Consider the following 19,109-nt stretch of genomic DNA (forward strand, 5'->3'; position numbering starts at 1 on the left):
ACATCATTCCATAGAAGTCATATGATATAAGGTACTACTATTTTATAGAATTTAATTAAGGATGATGTAAGTTGGCTAACAGAATATAACATTATAGCTTTCTTTATTATTTATTATCCTACAGAACAGAAAAAGAAAAGTTATATCTATAAAAACAATCGGTAGTTATAGTTCTTTCGATATTTAAAATCTATGACTTATAAGTTGCACAATTGCAATGTAGGCAAACATACAGTTATTGCATGGAAAGCTAATAGTAGCTTTATTTTATATATATGTATTTGTAATAGTGAATAAGAAGAAGCTTCTAACCCGGATATCCGAGATTTTCGAGCTTATTATGTTTAGCTTGTATGATTTAGTATGGATCATTTTAGTACCATGTAAAAGCTAGGAACATTTGTTATCAAATCCTTGCATAGGATCATAGCAAATTATTTGTAAAGTGATCCTGTTTCTTGTAAAATAAAATACAACATGATTTTCAAAACAAAGAATTTGGTGTGACTAGATCAACATCATGAGCACTTTTTTTTTCAAGTCAATACTGTTTATTTCTGTACAACAACACATTTGTTACTCTTCTCGTGTAACTTTACATGAAAAAAGAACTAGTAGGATTCGATATTGAGTTATGTAGATGTAGAGATTTTATTAACAAAATTTGCATACGATCTTTTTAAAAACATTTTTTATTTTCTTTTGTAGTGTATTAAATAAAGCAGGCTTAGTTCATCAAAGTTCGCTAAAAACAGTGTGATTGAGAGAGAACAAGTATAAGCGATTATTTATAAGCTTATAAATGCAAGATCGTAAGGGCACATAAACATAGCAGCTCTTTTACATAAAATTCTCGACAGTAGAGCTTGCTTAAAAATTTACACTTTTCATGCATGTTTTAAGCTTTAAAGACTTTAGAAACTGGTTTGCATTAAATACGGATCTAAAAGATAATACGAGAATAAAAGGTACACAATTAAGCAATTGGATCTTATAGGAACTTGGTAATTTAAATTGTTATACCAAGCACTTTCGAAGATTTCTTCTCATTTCGATATTCTTTAGTGAAATTTAATTATTTATTGTACAAGAGTAAAACATAGTAAATGGTAAAAAATAATGAAGTATTTGTATATTTAAGCAGATCCGAAAAGTGTAATACCAATAGCGAATAATGTAATGCTAAGTGCAGGAACCAAGCCAGCAGCACTAGATGCAGTAGTGGCAGATGGTGTAGCTGAGACGGCAAGACTAGAGGAAGCAGATTGTACAGCTGAAGAAACGGCAGAGGGTTGGGCTGAGCTAAATGAGGCAGCGACAGAGGAGCTAACAGCAGAAACAACAGAAGCAGCGGACGTAGCAGCAGAAGAAACATCAGATGAGACAGCTGGGGTCTCAGAAGATGCCGAAGCTACAGCAGATGTGACAACTGAAGGAGAAGAAAGTTCGGAAGATGTGGATGAGGCAGATTCAGTGGGAGAAGTAAGTTCAGTACTGCTAGATGTGGGAACATTAGGTGTCAAGGGGCCAATAGGACCTGAAGTAGTAGTGTCTGCAGATGAAGATGTGGCAGTAGCAGTAACTCCGTTGGTAGTGCTACTGGCAGTTGCAGAAGAATCAGCAGATTCGCTTACGCCAGGCCAACCACCAATACAGTTTTGATAACAAGTAGTATCACCATCACATTGATCGATACAACTGTTAGTGTTTTGGACTAGTAAAAGAGCGTAAGGATCAATATTTTAATGTGGAAACTGCTCTAAACCCCAATATTTACCACAAGATGACAAACAATCAGTGTCAGAAGGATCACAGTTACATGAAGCAGCAGCAACAGATTGCAAACCAAAAGCAAGAGCGAATAAACCAACAAATGAGACCTTCATATTTTATTGTTTGAGAAAATAGAGAAAAAGATGGCGAAAAAAAAAAATCTAGTAAAAAGGGTTATTTATAGGCACATCAGATCCTAGATACGCGCCTAAAAATGATCTCATTCGCGGAGTCTGTTAGGTCCATAAACGTAAATAACACCGAGTGCATGTTAAAGGAGGTAAACTTTGATTGTTGACAAAAAAAAACAAGATTAATGAGCCCACTTTCACAACAAATACAAAGCAATTAGAAAACAAAATACACTATTATTGACACAAGCCATACATCATAAGCTTTATAGGTACGATCATTATGATTTAAAGTGATGGTTCTTACTAGGCTAAATTTGTCAAGTTTGTGAATCTTGTGTTACAGACTAGAAAGTTCTTACATTAGGATAAGAAAAAACAGAGATATTTAATAAGATGAAGGTAAAAAAAATATACATAAAAGGTATTTTATTAAAGAAAGGGCGAAAAAGAAATGCATATTTGTCTAAGTCGAGGTATTGTTATTAGTGCCCTCTTCAACCTAAATGCAGCAATGTTTCGTTAAAGAATAGTCCCAAGGTTTCATATTATGATTTACCTCATTCTTATATCCAAACTTTTGTCGAAGTCGTAATAATCTTTGCTTAATTTCTGCTGCATCATCTAAAAATTGACATTAAGAAATCTTAAAATTTTATACACGATATAAACAACTTGCCTCCTGCGTAGCTAGTTGGTCGACCCTCATTTACACTTGATCTTACTTGGGTTTGTTGTGGTTTCTCCAAAGAGTATCTTTTCTGTTCTTCCGCAACAGTTGATGCAGGTGGTATAGAAATTGTGGTAGGTTCAGCAGAATTAAATTGTTGGGTGCTTGTATTCACTGAATTCACTACGTTTGGTGTCACTGCTGCTACTGGGGCAGTCGTGGGTACGACGGGTATCATTGAAGAAGCTGTAGTCATTTCATTATCTTCTGCAGCTAAATTGCTTAAGCCTCTGCGGATGTAGCTTTGGAAATATGTTCCTGTCTGACCGAGATACGTATTAACCTTGGCTTGTGCTGAAGGGTAAGCCTTTTGGAATTCATATAGCTCAATGATGCCCTAAATAAAAAATTTTAATAGTTATTTTACCCGTGTTTTTCTTGGTTTACCTGCTTTGTCTGATCGCGAGTGCCAATTTTAGAAAATATTCTTTGTAGCGCATTATTCAGATCAATTTCATTCAACATACCATTTCTATTCTCATTGTGTGAATTTTCTTCAATCTGCATAGATTGCACTTGATTATTCATAGCTGGATTAAAGTTTTGGTGTGCTATACTATTGTCCAAATGTATGCTACTGTTACTATAATCGTCACTGGATCGATGTGATGCCATAGAAGGCGATCGTACAGTTGAGTTTGACAAAACGGAGATCATTGAAGTAGGCCTACTAATGGATGAATTGCGTGAGAGCGACATGTATTCATTCTGTTGTTGCTGCTGTTGTTGTATCTGAGAGACAATAGGAGACTGCTGCATTTGTCGCATTTGTTGCATCTGTTGCATTTGTTGCATTTGTTGTTGCTGTTGCATTTGTTGCTGCTGTTTCATTTGTTGCTGCTGTGCTATACTACTGTCCTTTTTTCTACAGGCTTCGAGCATATGATGAAGATATGTGTAAACGCTACTTTTTTGTGGATCAGCAATGAGCGTCAGATGATGAAGGACAGAATCACCTAAGCCAGTCACTAATTCTAGTAATAATGTCTTTACAGTACGAAGAGGCATTTCTCCTAAAGGGACTTTCTCGTTTGCTCGGCGCTTCCATTCCGTAGGGGGAGTAATAATAAAGAATTGATTGATCTCGTACAATAATTCATCTGGATTCAATTCTCCACTGTGAAGCGCTTCTCGGATGGTCTTAGCTAGTTTCCAAAGGCATTTCATTATTAATTCGGTATATTTGGTTTCTTTTGCAGTTGGAGAATCTCCAGGACGAAGGCCAGAAGAGCAGGTCGCCAAGATGGATAACAAAGCACTTCAAAAATAAAAGGAAAAAATAAGTTAGTATGGCTCAAGATATATTATATGAAGATCTGCTTTACCTAAACGTCATGTTTTGTTTACTATTTTCGAGTATTTTAACCATGGCAACATTCAATGCTTTTGATAACTGTGGACCAGATTCTAGAGCAAGCACTTTTTGGTCTAACAAACGGTGAGCCAATTCCTGTAACAAGTTATACAAAGCATCTTGTGAAACAGCGCTGGCTAGTTCACGATTAGACAATAAAAGAACAAGAGCATTCACCAAGTGTTTGCACAGTCTTGTAGAAATTGGTTGACGAGGATCTATGGAGGAGTAAGCTACCTTCACTTGGAATGTGATGGCATTAATCAAGTCTTCTAAGTATGGAAGGATGACATCCGGGTTTTGTGTGATGAATTTATCAAAGTGTTTAAGAGCTTCAATACTAGCTTGTGGATCTCCGCTTGTGATTTGTGTAATTAAGTAAGCTACAGTATCTTCTTGAGAATTGTTGTTAATCAATGGCTGTTGTTGTTGCTGGGATCTCATCTGACGAATATCATGTTGAGCTCCATACGCTGCTTTTTCAGGGATTCTTTGCCCATAGTCATCCACTACGTCTTCCATCGGCTCGGGTTCTGGCATACTTTGCTGCACATGATGAGAAATTCTTTGTGGGGCAACCAGTCCTCGGGGCTTTCCAATTTGAGAACGACTACTAAGTCGAGGCAAATTATTGATTGATGGCAATGGCTCTTCTTCGGGCTCTAGATTCTCCACATTATCTGATTGAGGCGTATCGATTTGCCGCCTAATTTCCTTTTTGGCTCGAAGTAGTTTAGATCGAGAATCACTGATCATTGCTGGTGGTAAAGCCTCAGGCTCAGAAGTATTGGACGCTTGTGATACAGGACGCGGAGAAGGGAGACCAATCTTCTTCTTCAATGTTTTTGTACGACTGGGACTAGCGGGTGCCTCCGGATGTTTCTCTATTTGTGATGCTCGTTTGGAGGTTGTCGTTGTAGGCGCCGACTCCAATACAGGAGCCGATCCTTTTGCAGATTCGATTAGTGGCATAATAGTTTGTCGCTGGGCAGCTTTCAATTCGGTTGCTTTACGAGCAAGAGGATCGTATCCAACAAAAGACACCAACATAGGTAGAAAAGCCTGAGCAGCCTTTCGAACATCCGCATTACGATCTTGCAGACAGGAAAAGATTGGGCTGATTAGTGATGTCCAGTCGCTACTGGCAGCCTTACTTTCTTCTGGTACAACTTTATTTAACCAGGATAACAGATCCTTACGAAGAGCAGGCGATTCATTCGCTAAACCAGTACCAAAAGCACTTGTTAGTTGGTCCAAACCACATGCTTTCCTGAAGTTATCTAATGTAGCTACACCTGCCGCGCGTACATTTGCTTTGTTGTCCGATAGAACAGCTACCACAGGTGCTCCAAATGTCTTTAGGTATTTTTCAAACGGTTTGTCCATCGCCACAGCCAAAAGACCAGCAATTTCAAGAGCTTGTACTTGCAAGTTCTTGTTGCTATCATTTAATCTTTGTTTTAAAACACCAGGGAATTCTGTACCAAGAGATGGCTTTATACGATTGTTGGCGCTTGAAATGATACTTTGCACTTTGTCAAGGCCTTCTTTGCGAACTTTCCAGTTGCTATCTCCACATTCTGCAATTGTCTTGTTCAACTGTCCTGAAATATCTACACGAGGGAATAGGCTTTCAAGAGCGCTTGCAGCGCTTGCACCTGCATCTGCACCACTACCACCATCAGCATCCATCTACAAAAGATTATAAGTAAAAAAAAAGTTTTATAAGGTTATCTAAAGACATTACAGCTGTAACGGGTCCTTTGGTAGGCTGAGGTGGGTCCAACTTTGATACTCTCTCAAATTCTGTTTCAATATTAGCCAATAAAGCAGGACTGACATCTTCAATAAACGATTTCACCTCTACCAACGTATTGAATTTAGTTTAGAATGTAGCAGAAGGGTACAGTAGTTTTCTATACCTGGACCAATGTACTGTCTTAAAGCTCCCATGACTGTAACCGCGCTTGTTCTTACGGCTGCATTTGTATTGCCCAATGCAAATTTTATTAAGTCAATCAAATCACGCACCTGCAAACCAACAATACCAAAGTCCATTAAAGTGCTATGAATCCACAATAAAGAATCTGATAATACTTTGGGCGATTTTGCAGTTTTGAGTATAGGGTACGCTTGAGATAGTACAAACTGCAATGAAATCTTTTCAGCAATGACTACCAAGCACTCTCCGGCTGGCTTTTTCAACTTAATATCACCCAACTTTTCAAACATTGGAGTCATACATAAGGCTGCACATGCCTTGTTAAACTTTGGGCAATTGGTAGCTAGCAATTGGATGCAATAAAACATTTTCCCCATTACTTGGAAGTTCATTTCTTTCCATCCAGGCTTCTTGGAAAAGGAACGAATGACAATTTCAGGTTCGATTGATGAGCCATCTTCAGATTCAAAGTGTGTACAGAGCGATTCCATAGCTGCCAATCTAAGTTTCCATTGGCTTTCTTGCAAATCTTTGTGAATATTTTCAGGTATAAATTCAGTGGCTCGAGCTTCAGCATCTTCTTGTGAAAATTTATATTTAATTTCTTCGGGCGCACTAGCTGCTGGTAACTTGGCAGCCTTCTTTGAGCTGGCCGGAGCGGCAGCAGGCTTTGGTTTGGAAGATGATAATGCTGGTTTTTTTGGACCTGCAACTAAACGAGCTGGCGGTTTTCGCTTGGGTGGAGCCATTGCAGGAGGCGCATCATCATCCACAGCCACTGGCTCTGGTTCTGACACTGGCTTTGGCTTCGGTTTTGGCTTCGGTGCAGCTTTCTTGACCGGAGCAGCTGGCTTTTTTGGAGGTGGCGCTGCAACTGGTTTCTTGGGGGCTTTTGCCTTGACAGTTACCTTTTCATATACTTCTTTAATTTTGCTCATCTTCACATCGTCTAATCCGTCTGTAAAGGCCAACATCATCTTTTCACCAAGTAATTTCATCATGGTACCTAAACCTTCTGCACCTGCTTCACGAGCATTCGCATCCGCATCCTCCAATAGTTTTTTAAACATGTCTCCGAATGCCTTTATTTCTACTTTTCCAGGAATCTCTTTTATTTCTCTTAATCTTCTAGAGACAAGTTTAAAGCATTCCGATCGGACTTGAGGATTTTTGTGTTTTGAAGCTGCTGTGATTTCTTCAAGTAGATCAGACAAAGGTACCGAGGCAAATACAGCATTAAGCCCATTTGTTAGTTGTTCTAAGATGGCTGGCTTTCTTTCTTTTAGCTTTTCAATCATAGGTGGTGCCACGACAGGTTTGTATTTTGCAAAATCTGTTCTCAGACCTTGAGCAATGGTTTCCACACAGTTTGCTGCAACACCAACGAGTAGAACGTTTGCATCGTTGATACGCTATTAATCGATCAGTTTTATACAGCTTGTATCTCATCATGAGTTTTATCTGTACCTTGGCAAGCGCAGACATGAGTTCCGTATAGTCTTTGTCCATAATTTTGGGTGTTTTTGCTTGAGCTAATAATGCATCTAAAGCCTCTCTTCTTTCTTGCCATTTTTTAGATGCCTATTTGAAGCAGAAAATAAAACAAGAGTCAACTGTCTGCTTTTTAAATAATTGCTGTATAATATTTTACTAATAATTCATAAAAATTGCCAGGTAACTTTGCAGTGATATCTACAGGATCAGCAAGATCATAAGCATCTAGCTCCTGTTCTGGTTCAACTTCTTCTTCCTGTTCCGCTATAGAAAAAAATCCCGAGTTTCTTTAGTATTTCACGAATTATGCTAAATCTATCCATAAGCTCCTACTTGGTTCTTCAGCTTGTACCTCTTCCTCTTCTTCTTTTGCCGCTTGTTCGGATCGGATCAAACGCTCAGGGGTTGGTTTTCCAGCAGGCAATTTTTGAAATGCTTCATCCAACTCTTTCAGTTGAACAGGTTTCAAATCCGATAAACTATTCATCATAGGCTGCCCCACCCAACGATATGTTTCTACTGTTAACGCAAATGTTTCAGCTCTCACATTTTTATCTGTATGTCCAAATAATTTTGGTAGTAGCTTTAATAATGGTTTTGGATTCACTTTTTTCGCACCGAATTGTCTATAAAGCATAATTAAATAAATATATCACAATATTGTCTTATCTATCACTATTACTTGACGAGCTCTTTTAAGGTAAGCACCGTTTGAGTTACTACTTTTGGTTGCTTTGCAGTTGTACCAGGTATAAGGTATTCCTATATGTATACCATCATCCATTTGTTAGTAGTCTTGATAGCAATGTTTTTTAATCATCATCATTTACAATAACTCCATCAGGTTGATCAATTTCGGCATAAAGTAAAACGATATCTGTTGCTTTTTGCTTTGTCCCTGCCTTTGCAGCACCAAAACATTTTTCAACAAGGCTTGATATAACTTCTTCACGAGAGCTATATTGGTTTTTGTTAAAAGCGATATTTTGTACATAATATATAAATATGAATATACTTGGTTGCGTTAGGGGCATTACTGACATATTCAAGAATAGCACCTAGGGCAGTTTCTTGAGCTACAGCGTTTGCATCAGTGACCATTTTCTTCAAATACGGTTCATAGGTGTAAAAGTCTGAATCTTCTAATGTTTTACGAAATAGTTGAGTTAATTCTTCATAAGCAGATACACGAGCTTTCCATGACTTTTGGGATTATGAAAAGAAATGAGTAAATGCTTTTGAAGTAGATGAATTAATTTATTTTTACTTTATGTTGTATTTTATCTATTGTTGATAAAGAGGAAAAGTCCTCTTCAGTTGCTTGTCCATTCATGTATTAATGTATGCAACGTGAGTAAAGAAAGTAATGAAGAGAGAAAAAGAGGAGTGGAAGTGTTAAAATTAAAAAAAAAAAAAATGACTATCGGAGATTGAATATGGTTGCGTGCCTTTCTTACATGACACGCGTTTAGAAACATAAAACAAACATTTTATTATTCAAAACTCGAACAAGACATTATTTCTATCTTTGTGAATATTAAGGAGAGAAAGAGAGAGAAAGAGAAAGAAAATAACAAGCTTTATTTAGATTTAGACCTTATGGCTTATGAAAAAAGTTGTCAATATTAAATTTTGTTCCTGCCACAAACTTGACAACAAAATAAAAAAAAAAAGAAAGTTGTACAAAATATGAGCATAAAGTCTCGAGATGGAATATTTTAAGGTATGAAAGGTTGTGTAGAAGGGAATTGAAGGGGAACTGAAGGGGAGGAAGAGCAAAAGATGAAAAAAGTTTAAGGAGGACGCTATTAATTTCACTGTCTCATGAATTGACACGAGTTAAATAATGAAAAGAACAGAAAGAAGCACAGGTTCATTGGATGGCAAGACAAAGAAAGAGAGAGAGAGTGAAAAAATTAATATAAATAAAGACCATGGTTTTCATCATTTTTTTTATTTTTATTTTTATTTTTGCTATAAAGTCTATCTCCCCTTAACTTTTTCTTTCTTCTTTCTTATTCTTTTCCTCATCTTTACTTATGCAGATATGAATATAAGTGAACTCTTGATCAGTAATAATAACAATAATAGTTTAAGCAATGAACCTATTCAAGATAGTGACTTGATGATGCTCTGGGAAAGATCATTGTTAAATACTGGATTTAATATGAAACCTTGCAATGAACGAAATACGTTGACTGATAATATATTGATGCCTATAGTGAAGTCAAGGTTCATTCAACAAGACATACCTATTCATATTAAAGTCATAGGTAGACATCTAAATGGTTCCTTCAGGTGTCATATTGGTACCAGTAAAGCATCACGTCCTATACGATCTACTGAGCTCAATCAGCAAATGAGACTGTTGGCAGTATTCTTTCGTACTGAAAACGCCAAAAGTCAATTAATATCACCAGATTTCATCTTCTTTCCTACTTGGTTACTTCATTTATTTCGCTATACTCAACATGGTACCACTCCTGGTCGAACTGATGTTAGGTTCTTGGAAAATGCAAACATGGCTAAAGAAGATCACATTTACCGTTTAAACCATGTGTTGAACTCAATGTTTCGCTTCAATTTTCACAAATTTGATTCTAACAAACTGACTCATGTCATTGAACTAACAAACTTTCTGTTTGATGTCGCTGGATTGGATTATCCTAATCTACCTCGCCCTATATTCTCTGCCGAAAGATCTCAATTTGCTCATCTGTCCTCTCAACCGGCTTTATATGCAACCTTAATGTTGTTATTGCATAGTCCACGACCAGCAAAGTTAAAACCAATGTGCTTAAACTGTAATACAAAATTTGCTTCAAGACGTCGACTCTGTGTTGCTTGTTATCGCTATGAACTCAAGCATGGCGAAGCAAGACCCCTTCGTTTAATTGTTGCCAACAGACCGGGCCCCAAATTAATTGAAAAATCTGATTGTGATGATCCCAAGTCATTACCCGTGGTCTTTTATGCTCCCAAGACGCCCATCAACAATGAGCCTCACTACCATAAAAAATCTTGTGCTAATTGTGGTGTTCAAGAGACACACCAATGGTATCGTAACTTGTGTGGTGGTGGCCACTGGTGTGAAACGTGTAAGAGTTATTATCTTCGCCATAACAAGATTCGACCTCCCGAATTGTTTATAAAAGCAGCTAAACGCAAGGTCGATGTACGATCTTTGGTAAGTTGGACAAATTGGTCATGGGATGATATACCTTTTGAATCTGTTCAAGCAGAACTTTTATCCTCTGTACCACCTATTCATAGTCCTTCCAGTCTATCCTCATCTTCATCTTTTTCTCAACCTACAACACCTCCAACTGAATATTCAACAAATGATTCATTATATAAAGGAAGATCGTCTGCATTTTATCTTTGCAAGTAAATTTAATTGACAACATTTAAGCTACCATGAATACATACACATTTTCATACATGGCGCTATATACAAAATTTATGATTTTTTTAAATGACATGCCTTTCATTATGCTTATTCTTTTTTTTTTTGTTTTTTTTTGTTTATTTATGATTTACTAAAAAGCGGGTTTCTATTTTTACACATAATAAAGAGTACGTATTTTATATATTAAAGGGAAAAAAGCAACAACAAGAAGATAAATGGCTTATAATAAAAAGGGACTTCTTCATTGATACAAAAATAGATTCAGGTCTACATTCTTTTTATTTTTAATAGTTTTCAATTCAGGGACAAGCATGGTACACATAACTTGACAGGGAGTGAGAGAAAGGGGTGAGATGAATTATAAGGATTTTTTTTAGACGTTGGGGTTAAGGGATTATTATTACTTTCAAAAGACATGTAATAACCCATTATGGTCATATCATTGTTCATATCCCCTTTATTTCTCCCTCTGTATTGAATAATTGATGATATTTATTCTTTTTAATATGGAAAAAGCATATAAAAAAAGTATAAATATTCTTTACAATTAAAGATTCTTTTTATTATTATTTTAAATTATAATCATGAAATTTATAGTCTTCTTTGGTCTTGTTGCTTTTATCGCTTCATGTTATGCTGCCTGTGATTGTGCTGCTTCTGATCAAACTTGTTTAGATAAATGTGGTAAAGATACATGTCATATTTTAGTTGTTTTGAGAGTTAATTTTTTTTTCTTTAATCTAGTTACTTCTGCTAATAGTTGTGTGGTTAAATGTCAGAAGAATAATGCGGGTGAAGCTTGTGAACAAGCTTGTTTTGTTGCCAATTGGTAATAAGTCTTTTTTATATTTCAATTTGTTAACATAGAAATCTAAATATAGGCCATCAATGACAACTGGTCAAAAAGATATGTTGGCATTAAAAACCTCTATGAATTCCATGTCTGGAACTTCTGCTGCTACTGCTACTCCCGTCTCAATCATGACTGCTTCTATGCCAGGTAAATCTGATTTTTTCAAACACAATCACAGAGCTAACCTCTCTCCTTTCTAAAGCCTCTTTAAGAATGACAGCTTCTGTAGCTAGACCTTCAGCTGGGGCTACTTCTACTCCTAAGCCTACAGTCAACAATAATAGCGTAAATAGTACTGTAAATACTGTCTCCTTTAGTTGGACTATTTTTATTGTGATTGCTACTGCCATTATTTTTTATTTACTTTAAACATCCTCTTCTTTCAACGTTCATCTTCATTTGTTCTCAACCCCATTCATATCTCTCTTAACAAATAATAAAGCATCATAAAGTCATTCTTCACTTATCTCACCAACAACTTGCAGCTACCTTTTTTACTCCTCTCCTCAAGGATTTCGTATGTATACGATATTCATTACAGCAAGTGTAGTGCATGTTATATGGATCATTATACAAATTACACATGGTTTGGGCTCACCAAGCAATACAGCGTATCAACTTACCAGTTAAAGCTCAAATTACTCGATGTAGAAAAATGAAGCTTCCGATTAACCTTTTTTGCTCTCAGTTTAACAAACATACATCACAGCATAATACACTGGCTTATCAAGATAAAAAATTTCACACAAGATTATGTTCCATCAATTTTTGCTAATCAAACTTTACTTTGCAAGTCTCTTTTTTTTGTACTCAATACGCTTATTTCACTAAACATTTTCTATATGTCTGTCCTCGCAAAAAAAAAAAAAAAACTGTTTGTCAAGATGCCATTAGATAATTACTTTAGCTTGATGTCACCTTCGCATAAATATAAGCAGCTTGATTTTTATTAAACCATTATTGCCAAAGAGCCAATACTCTTGTCAAGTATTTATTATCGCTCTTGCAAACATCCGATGAGGACCACTGGTAATGTGTTTTTTCATACTCGATACATTATTTTCTTTCTGTTCGCAAACATCGTGCGATAGTGTCACTTAACCTATTGCAAAATATGATAATATCTTCTAAGCATATTTTTAGTCTTTAATTATAACAATTAGTGACCAACGTTTGATTAGCGCGGAGCAACAAATAAAAACCTTTATAGAAAAATAAATGGATGAAGTTAGCAAATCATTTCAGAAAACGGTTTGTGAAAGCTCTTTCCATTTTATTATCTAAAGTAAGGGTGCGATCATGTTATAAACATGAAAAAAAAAGGCTGGGTGCATATTAACTCCTTATTTAATATATGACAGAAATCTCACGTTATACTTTTCCGTACATAGGGTCCGCTCCATTTTAAACTATCCACAAAAACCCTCGGTGTAATAAAAAAAAGCTAAAAGTGATAGATTGGAGGAGAAGAAGAAAAGACAACTGAATTGTGAGATAATCCTGCGAGCTATGAGATTAAAGTGTATAAGGTAAAGTATTTAAAATGGGTACAAGTATAATGCAAAAAAAGAAAGGTTTTTATTATAACCAAATAAAAATACGCAGGAACTTTAGTCTCTGTGTTTTACGAAAGAATCAAGTGCGAAAATCGAAATTTAATTGATATCGTAAAGAAACAGTTTATTAATTCAATTTGTAGGTTACAATAAATTCTGGTATGGGAACGCTTTTAGAGAACAGTTTTTTTGTGATACAAGATTTTTTTTCCTTTAGAATTCACAATTTCATAGACATTTTGAGAATAGTTTACACATTGCTTTGCAAAGATACAGATTCATTTCTAGACAACATAACAAAATAATACGAACTGATATCAATAGACAATAATGCAAGTAAAGTGGATTGTGAATCAAAATATACAATTTAAATTCCGTATAAAATGATTTTCCTGTGAGGCACGAAAATCACGCGGAAATTCAACCCACTCTTTTCTTTGCATCTTCATCTACTTTTTTTTTTTGTTTTCAAAATTGAAGAAAAACGAGCTCATCACTTTCATTTAAAACAAGAAATATTATCTCTAACGAACTGGTAAAATAACAACTATTTGCAAGCCATTTTAGATTTAGTAGAAAATAAAACAAACAGTTATTCACATGTCGAATGCACTCTTATTACGACTTTTTACTTCCGAGTTTTTCAATTCTTGGATAGCTGTATCCTATCTCTTTAGATACTCTGACAATGTTGGTATACAGCACTATCTTTGCTCCGAATTGAAAAAGTTTCCAACATCAGAAATTGAGTTCTTTTTGCCTCAATTGATGTAAGTAGCTTAATCAATAGTCACTCACAATTCCCTATTAATCCATCTTGTTAGGCATCTCATGATCTCCAAACCCTCAGAATCGGTAGCACTTGAATGTTTTATAATTGAAATGTGTGAAAAATCAACTCATATAGCCATTATGGTAAAACAATGATTTTTATGCAAACAAACGATCACTAATTTCTATAATTCAAAATTTAGTCACTATGGTATTTGCAAGCTTATTTGTCTGATCTTTCCGCTAATCCAAATGAAGGATCTTTTGATTTATGTAAACGAGTATTAAACAAATGTCAAGCCATCGTCTTTTCTGAAGAGAACGATGGCGATGAACCACATACCTTGGATGGTAATACGCTTCCACCTATACCTAGTCAAAAAGTTAAGGAAAATGTATTTCCTACTCTCGTTGGCCTAGGTGCTATGCTAGCAGGCTTTGGACAGCCCTTGATGACACGACAAGCTGGACAGATTGCTATTGCACAGGGCCGCAGAAACAGAACATTAAGTATCACAACCAATCAACAAGCATTGACAAGAAGAAATACAACTGACAATTCATCAGTAACAAGAGCATTGGATGAAACGCCACCAAAGAGATCAACTGCTTCAGAAATTGTACGACCACCTCATCAGCCCTACCTGTCTGCATCACAACCTAATCTATTTGTATCTAAAAAGAAACACGCATACTTTAATCCATTCACTAGTTCCCCTTCTCTTGAAGATTTGCATCGTGGTAAAGCATTCTCGGTAGCGCGATACATTAAAACAGCGCAACAAAAAATCAATAAAAAAATGAATCAAATACAAGAAGACAAGGACACAGCCAGTCTTAAGAGAAACTTTGAAACTATATCTGTATTTGACCCAAGACTTACTGCACTTGGACAATCTTCTGTGCCAACCAATACAGCTCCTGACTCACCCGTCTTGTCTGAATGCTCATCCTCAGAAGACATGTTTCGCAGATCGACATTCAACTCTGAAGACAGTGATCATGAAGAAGAGCAGCAAACACTGTCCAAAATGAGCATTAAGAATCGAAGGAATTTATTGCGCTCCAATTATTTTAGATCAGAAATTCAGTTTGTATTGACCTTAGTGGATATTGCAACACGCCTTGTCATTGTACCAAAGGAAGCACGTATGAGTGCACTGCATGCTGAATTGACGCTTTTAAATCATAATTTACCAGCCGAGATCTGCCTCCCTCTTTGGTGTCCTGCTACGACCGATAAACCTTATCATCATCGGGTAGTAAGAATAAGTCCTTCTGATGCTGTTGTACTGAATTCAGCCGAACGCGTAATATAAAATCTATTTTTACATGGCTTTAGAAGTTAAAAATTTTCTTGTTTATTAGGCACCTTATTTATTAATGATTGAGGTTTTGGATGATGAACTCAGTTTTGAAGATGACGGCTATGCCTCTACTCTTTACCGTAAACGACAATCACTTAAAAAAATGCAATTATCCAAGAATCAAAAGCATCTTGCACCTAGAATCGAAACACTGGCACTTACAAAGGAACTCTCTGCAGACATAAGCGACTATCAGCAACCTGAGAAAAAGGTAGAGAGGAGCCGACGAAATTCAAAATCCGCTGATGATTATGCAGAGCGCATGCGAACCGCAGCTGTCATGTTGGCACAGCTACAGCAAGGGGCAATTGCCAATGTATCAAGTAACAACAAACCAAGGTTTAGACAGGGTACAGAACAGATTCGTCAAAAGATTATACAAGAGATGATTGCTTTGGAAGAGCAGCGAATGAAAAAGATGAAGACTGAGGGCGTTGGAAGTGGTATTGGAGGCGGAGGAGGAGAAGGCGCGGGTGGTGATATGCTGGAAGATGAACAACGGTTTGCATGGGTTGTTAATAAAGAGGATCCAAGTGGTAAGAGATATTACATATAGGAAAACAAAGAACTTATTTTTTTTTACATTTCACTAGCTGCTGTGTTATCTGAAAATTGGGAAACTAAAAAGGCACGCTTGAGAGCTGCATCGCCTTATGGCCATTTACCTAATTGGAGGTTAATGTCAGTCATTGTAAAGCATGGATCAGACTTGCGTCAGGAACAATTTGCTATTCAGTTAATACGTGAAATGCAAAGAATTTGGGAAGACACGAATGTAGACGTTTGGGTCAAATAGTAAATGAAGAAAAAATATCACCAGGTGTATCAAACTCACACTTCTCGTTTGTTGATAGCTTTAGAGTTCTAGTGACATCAGATGGATCTGGTTTAATTGAGACTTTGAAAAACACTGTCTCTATTCATTCTATTAAAAAGGAAGCTTATACAAGGGAATGGAATGAAAAGGGCGCTGTTTTTACTTTATATAATTATTTTGAAATGGTAAAGAAAAAAAAAAGTTCAATTAGGACAAAAATTAAATGAGTCATTAGCTGTGGGGACCTTCAGATTCAGATGAATTCATAAAGGCGCAGGACGCATTTATGAGAAGCCTAGCGGGTTATTCAATTGCCTGCTACATACTACAAATTAAAGATAGACACAATGGTAATCTATTGATTGACGATGCTGGACACTTAATTCGTAAGTTGTAATTTTCCAAAGTGCGCTTTATATTAATAGCCATAAAGATATTGATTTTGGATTTATGCTCTCAAACTCACCTGGCTCTGTTGGATTTGAGATGGCTCCATTTAAGCTTCCGCAAGAATATATCGACATACTTGGTGGAGTTCATGGTGAAAAATTTGCCGAATACAAAGCATTGATGAAAGCGGCATTTTTAGCAATTCGCAAACACAGTGAAAATATTCTACTGCTGACAGAGATGATGTGCAAAGACTCAAAGCTGCCTTGCTTCCAAAATGGTGAACTTACCGTGTCACAATTACGTGACAGATTTCAATTACAATTGACAGAACCACAGGCAGAAGAGTTTGTTGATAAGCTCATCATGAGCAGCTGCTGTAATGTGTTTACTCGATTATATGATACCTTTCAATATTATTCACAAGTAAGAGTCTCTCCTAAAAAATCAAGAACATACTCTAACTTTTTACGATAGGGAATTCTGTAAACAATATATAATTATCAAAGCCCATCTATTTCAATTTTTTATACTACTTTTTGAAGCCTATTAATATGTATTTTTCTCTCTTTTAGATATCATAATTTATTGAGTGACATTAATTTTCAATTGAACAAAAAATAAAAACACTATTCAACACATACAGTTTATAAAACAAAGGGGGGGGGGGAATAAGACTTCTTTTATTATATAGGTATAGCGTGTTACATAATAAGTTAATGATAAAATATACATATTCTTTAGTGGTGTTGAGTAGGAGAGACGTCTATCATATAGTTTCCAGGTACAAGACCTCTTTGACCAGCCACTTCGCCTGTCAAACGTTCTGCTTGCCACCAACCATCTGATTGTTTATGGAGAATACCTAAAACCTCATGTTGATTAAATGACATTTCTCCATCAATCTAAGAAAATTAAAAAAAAATGAATATATCATTTCACTTGTTTACAATATGGTTTTAATACCGTTGCTTCAAAGGGCCATTGAGATCTTACATAGCAAAGGAATCGATGGCTGATCCTTTGATTAGTAGAAACCTGACCATCGATCGGGGGATGATTTGTTGTATTAGGCTGCTGATGTATAGATTGTTGGTGATTTGATGGTTTTTGTTCAAACATGTATTGTTGTTGCTTTTGTATCTCGAGCTGATGCCCTTTTTCTTTTTTCTTGTCCTTTTTATGGCCTCCAGTAAAGAAAAGTGAAAAGCGTCCACTCGTCTTTGGCTCCTTTCCAGACTTGAGATTAGCATCCAACTTGTTTTTGGATGATTTCTTCTTTTTGCCATGCTCTTCCTCTGCCACATACGATTGAGACAGACGGCTTTGTGTATGTACTTTTGGAAGAGAGCTATGAGCAAGATCAGGCTGATAACTAGAATAGTATTTGTTATTTTGAGGCATGTAATCCTCATTCTTTTCCTTGATGATTCCACTACTTTGCCATGGTGCAGGACGGATGCCTCCGTGATCATCCAGTCTATTTTGAGAGCGACTTACGTCAATTTCAATGGGAGACATTTGTGAATGTCTTCTGGCGTCTTCAATCGCCTGATGAGCGGCCAGTTGAGGGGGCTTAGGGTCGTTCATTAAATTTGGAATTTCGATGGTGAGAGGCACGATGGGTCTATGAAGTTTTGGATGACGCGGCTTGATCTCTTTTACTGATACATCATCTATTATAGCCGGAGAGTTACTGGCTGATATATTGATCGCGCCCTGTTTAATCGAATCATTGTCTGTGAGTATTTGGTTATCTGTCGCAGTGGCTGCAACTGGTACTTGCTGAGAACGACGAATCGACGAAATAACCCATTTTTCATCTTTTGGTAATGGTTTAGGCATCCTATTGTGATATGCCTCCTCCTGTTCAAGTTGAGAATCGTTGATTGTTTTCTTTTCTTGAATCGCTGAATTTATCTCAGTTGCCGACTTTTCGATTTCGCCAAGCTTTTCTTCTGGTTGTACATGACCAAATATCGGGTTGGACACAGGCTTGTCTTTTGAAGGTGTGCTATCTGAATATTTCATCTCATGTAGTGGTGTTGCTGCTATTTTTTCTTGGTTATCGTTCTGTATAGAATCATGTTGTTCTTTTATGCCTGGTCCGCTATGGATAGTTACTGAAGATTGGTCTGTATATATACGTGTGTTTGGATTGAGACTATTATCTATTATAGGAGGTAAAGGTTGTTTCGGCTCTTTAGATGGAGCCTGATCTGTTAAGGTACTCATTGCTTTTTGTCGCATTTTTCCAATTGTTGGTGATTGTGATTGTTCCAATTGTTGGAGCTGACGATCCACAGACTTTAATTCTTCATCAGGATTTGTCAATACTATAATACTGTGTGACAAAGATTCAGTTGAGGCTTGATGTAAAGATGGCTTTCTATTGACTGGCTTATAAAATAATTCGTAAGGAAGAGGACCTATCGTTTCATACGTAAGAGAAGATGTTTATCTTATTTTCCTTGTTATTTTTACTTGGAAGCTTTGTGCCTGTTCCATTAGAGTGTACAAAA

The 19,109-nt window shown here is 36.4% G+C and overlaps 5 protein-coding genes across 5 annotated transcripts; 2 read left to right on the forward strand and 3 right to left on the reverse strand.

The window, feature by feature from the left end:
• Positions 1–1,136: 1,136 nt before the first annotated feature.
• Positions 1,137–1,886, reverse strand: RO3G_06224 (uncharacterized protein; the record flags this gene model as incomplete). Its single annotated transcript, XM_067660814.1, has 2 exons — positions 1,137–1,714; positions 1,778–1,886. The coding sequence occupies 2 exons, from the start codon at positions 1,884–1,886 to the stop codon at positions 1,137–1,139; spliced, it is 687 nt and encodes a 228-aa protein (XP_067516915.1).
• A 573-nt stretch (positions 1,887–2,459) lies between these two features.
• On the reverse strand, positions 2,460–8,525 carry RO3G_06225 (uncharacterized protein; the record flags this gene model as incomplete). Its single annotated transcript, XM_067660815.1, has 12 exons — positions 2,460–2,528; positions 2,630–2,971; positions 3,022–3,892; positions 3,960–5,680; positions 5,736–5,851; positions 5,911–7,342; positions 7,398–7,511; positions 7,582–7,688; positions 7,758–8,050; positions 8,107–8,186; positions 8,255–8,381; positions 8,440–8,525. 12 exons carry the CDS (start codon positions 8,523–8,525, stop codon positions 2,460–2,462), a joined length of 5,358 nt encoding a protein of 1,785 aa, XP_067516916.1.
• A 1,420-nt stretch (positions 8,526–9,945) lies between these two features.
• Positions 9,946–12,055, forward strand: RO3G_06226 (uncharacterized protein; the record flags this gene model as incomplete). Its single annotated transcript, XM_067660816.1, has 8 exons — positions 9,946–10,811; positions 10,972–11,000; positions 11,125–11,147; positions 11,211–11,250; positions 11,431–11,517; positions 11,578–11,662; positions 11,715–11,833; positions 11,889–12,055. The coding sequence occupies 8 exons, from the start codon at positions 9,946–9,948 to the stop codon at positions 12,053–12,055; spliced, it is 1,416 nt and encodes a 471-aa protein (XP_067516917.1).
• Positions 12,056–13,842: 1,787 nt separating this feature from the next.
• RO3G_06227 (uncharacterized protein) lies at positions 13,843–16,176 on the forward strand (the record flags this gene model as incomplete). Its single annotated transcript, XM_067660817.1, has 5 exons — positions 13,843–14,012; positions 14,067–14,157; positions 14,217–15,275; positions 15,382–15,916; positions 15,974–16,176. 5 exons carry the CDS (start codon positions 13,843–13,845, stop codon positions 16,174–16,176), a joined length of 2,058 nt encoding a protein of 685 aa, XP_067516918.1.
• Positions 16,177–17,327: 1,151 nt separating this feature from the next.
• Positions 17,328–18,618, reverse strand: RO3G_06228 (uncharacterized protein; the record flags this gene model as incomplete). The annotated part of the gene is made up of 2 exons (XM_067660818.1): positions 17,328–17,492; positions 17,584–18,618. 2 exons carry the CDS (start codon positions 18,616–18,618, stop codon positions 17,328–17,330), a joined length of 1,200 nt encoding a protein of 399 aa, XP_067516919.1.
• Between the last annotated feature and the right edge of the window lie 491 nt (positions 18,619–19,109).

This window comes from Rhizopus delemar, genomic scaffold, assembly GCF_000149305.1.
Source record: "Rhizopus delemar RA 99-880 supercont3.4 genomic scaffold, whole genome shotgun sequence".
Taxonomy (NCBI): Eukaryota; Fungi; Mucoromycota; class Mucoromycetes; order Mucorales; family Rhizopodaceae; genus Rhizopus; species Rhizopus delemar.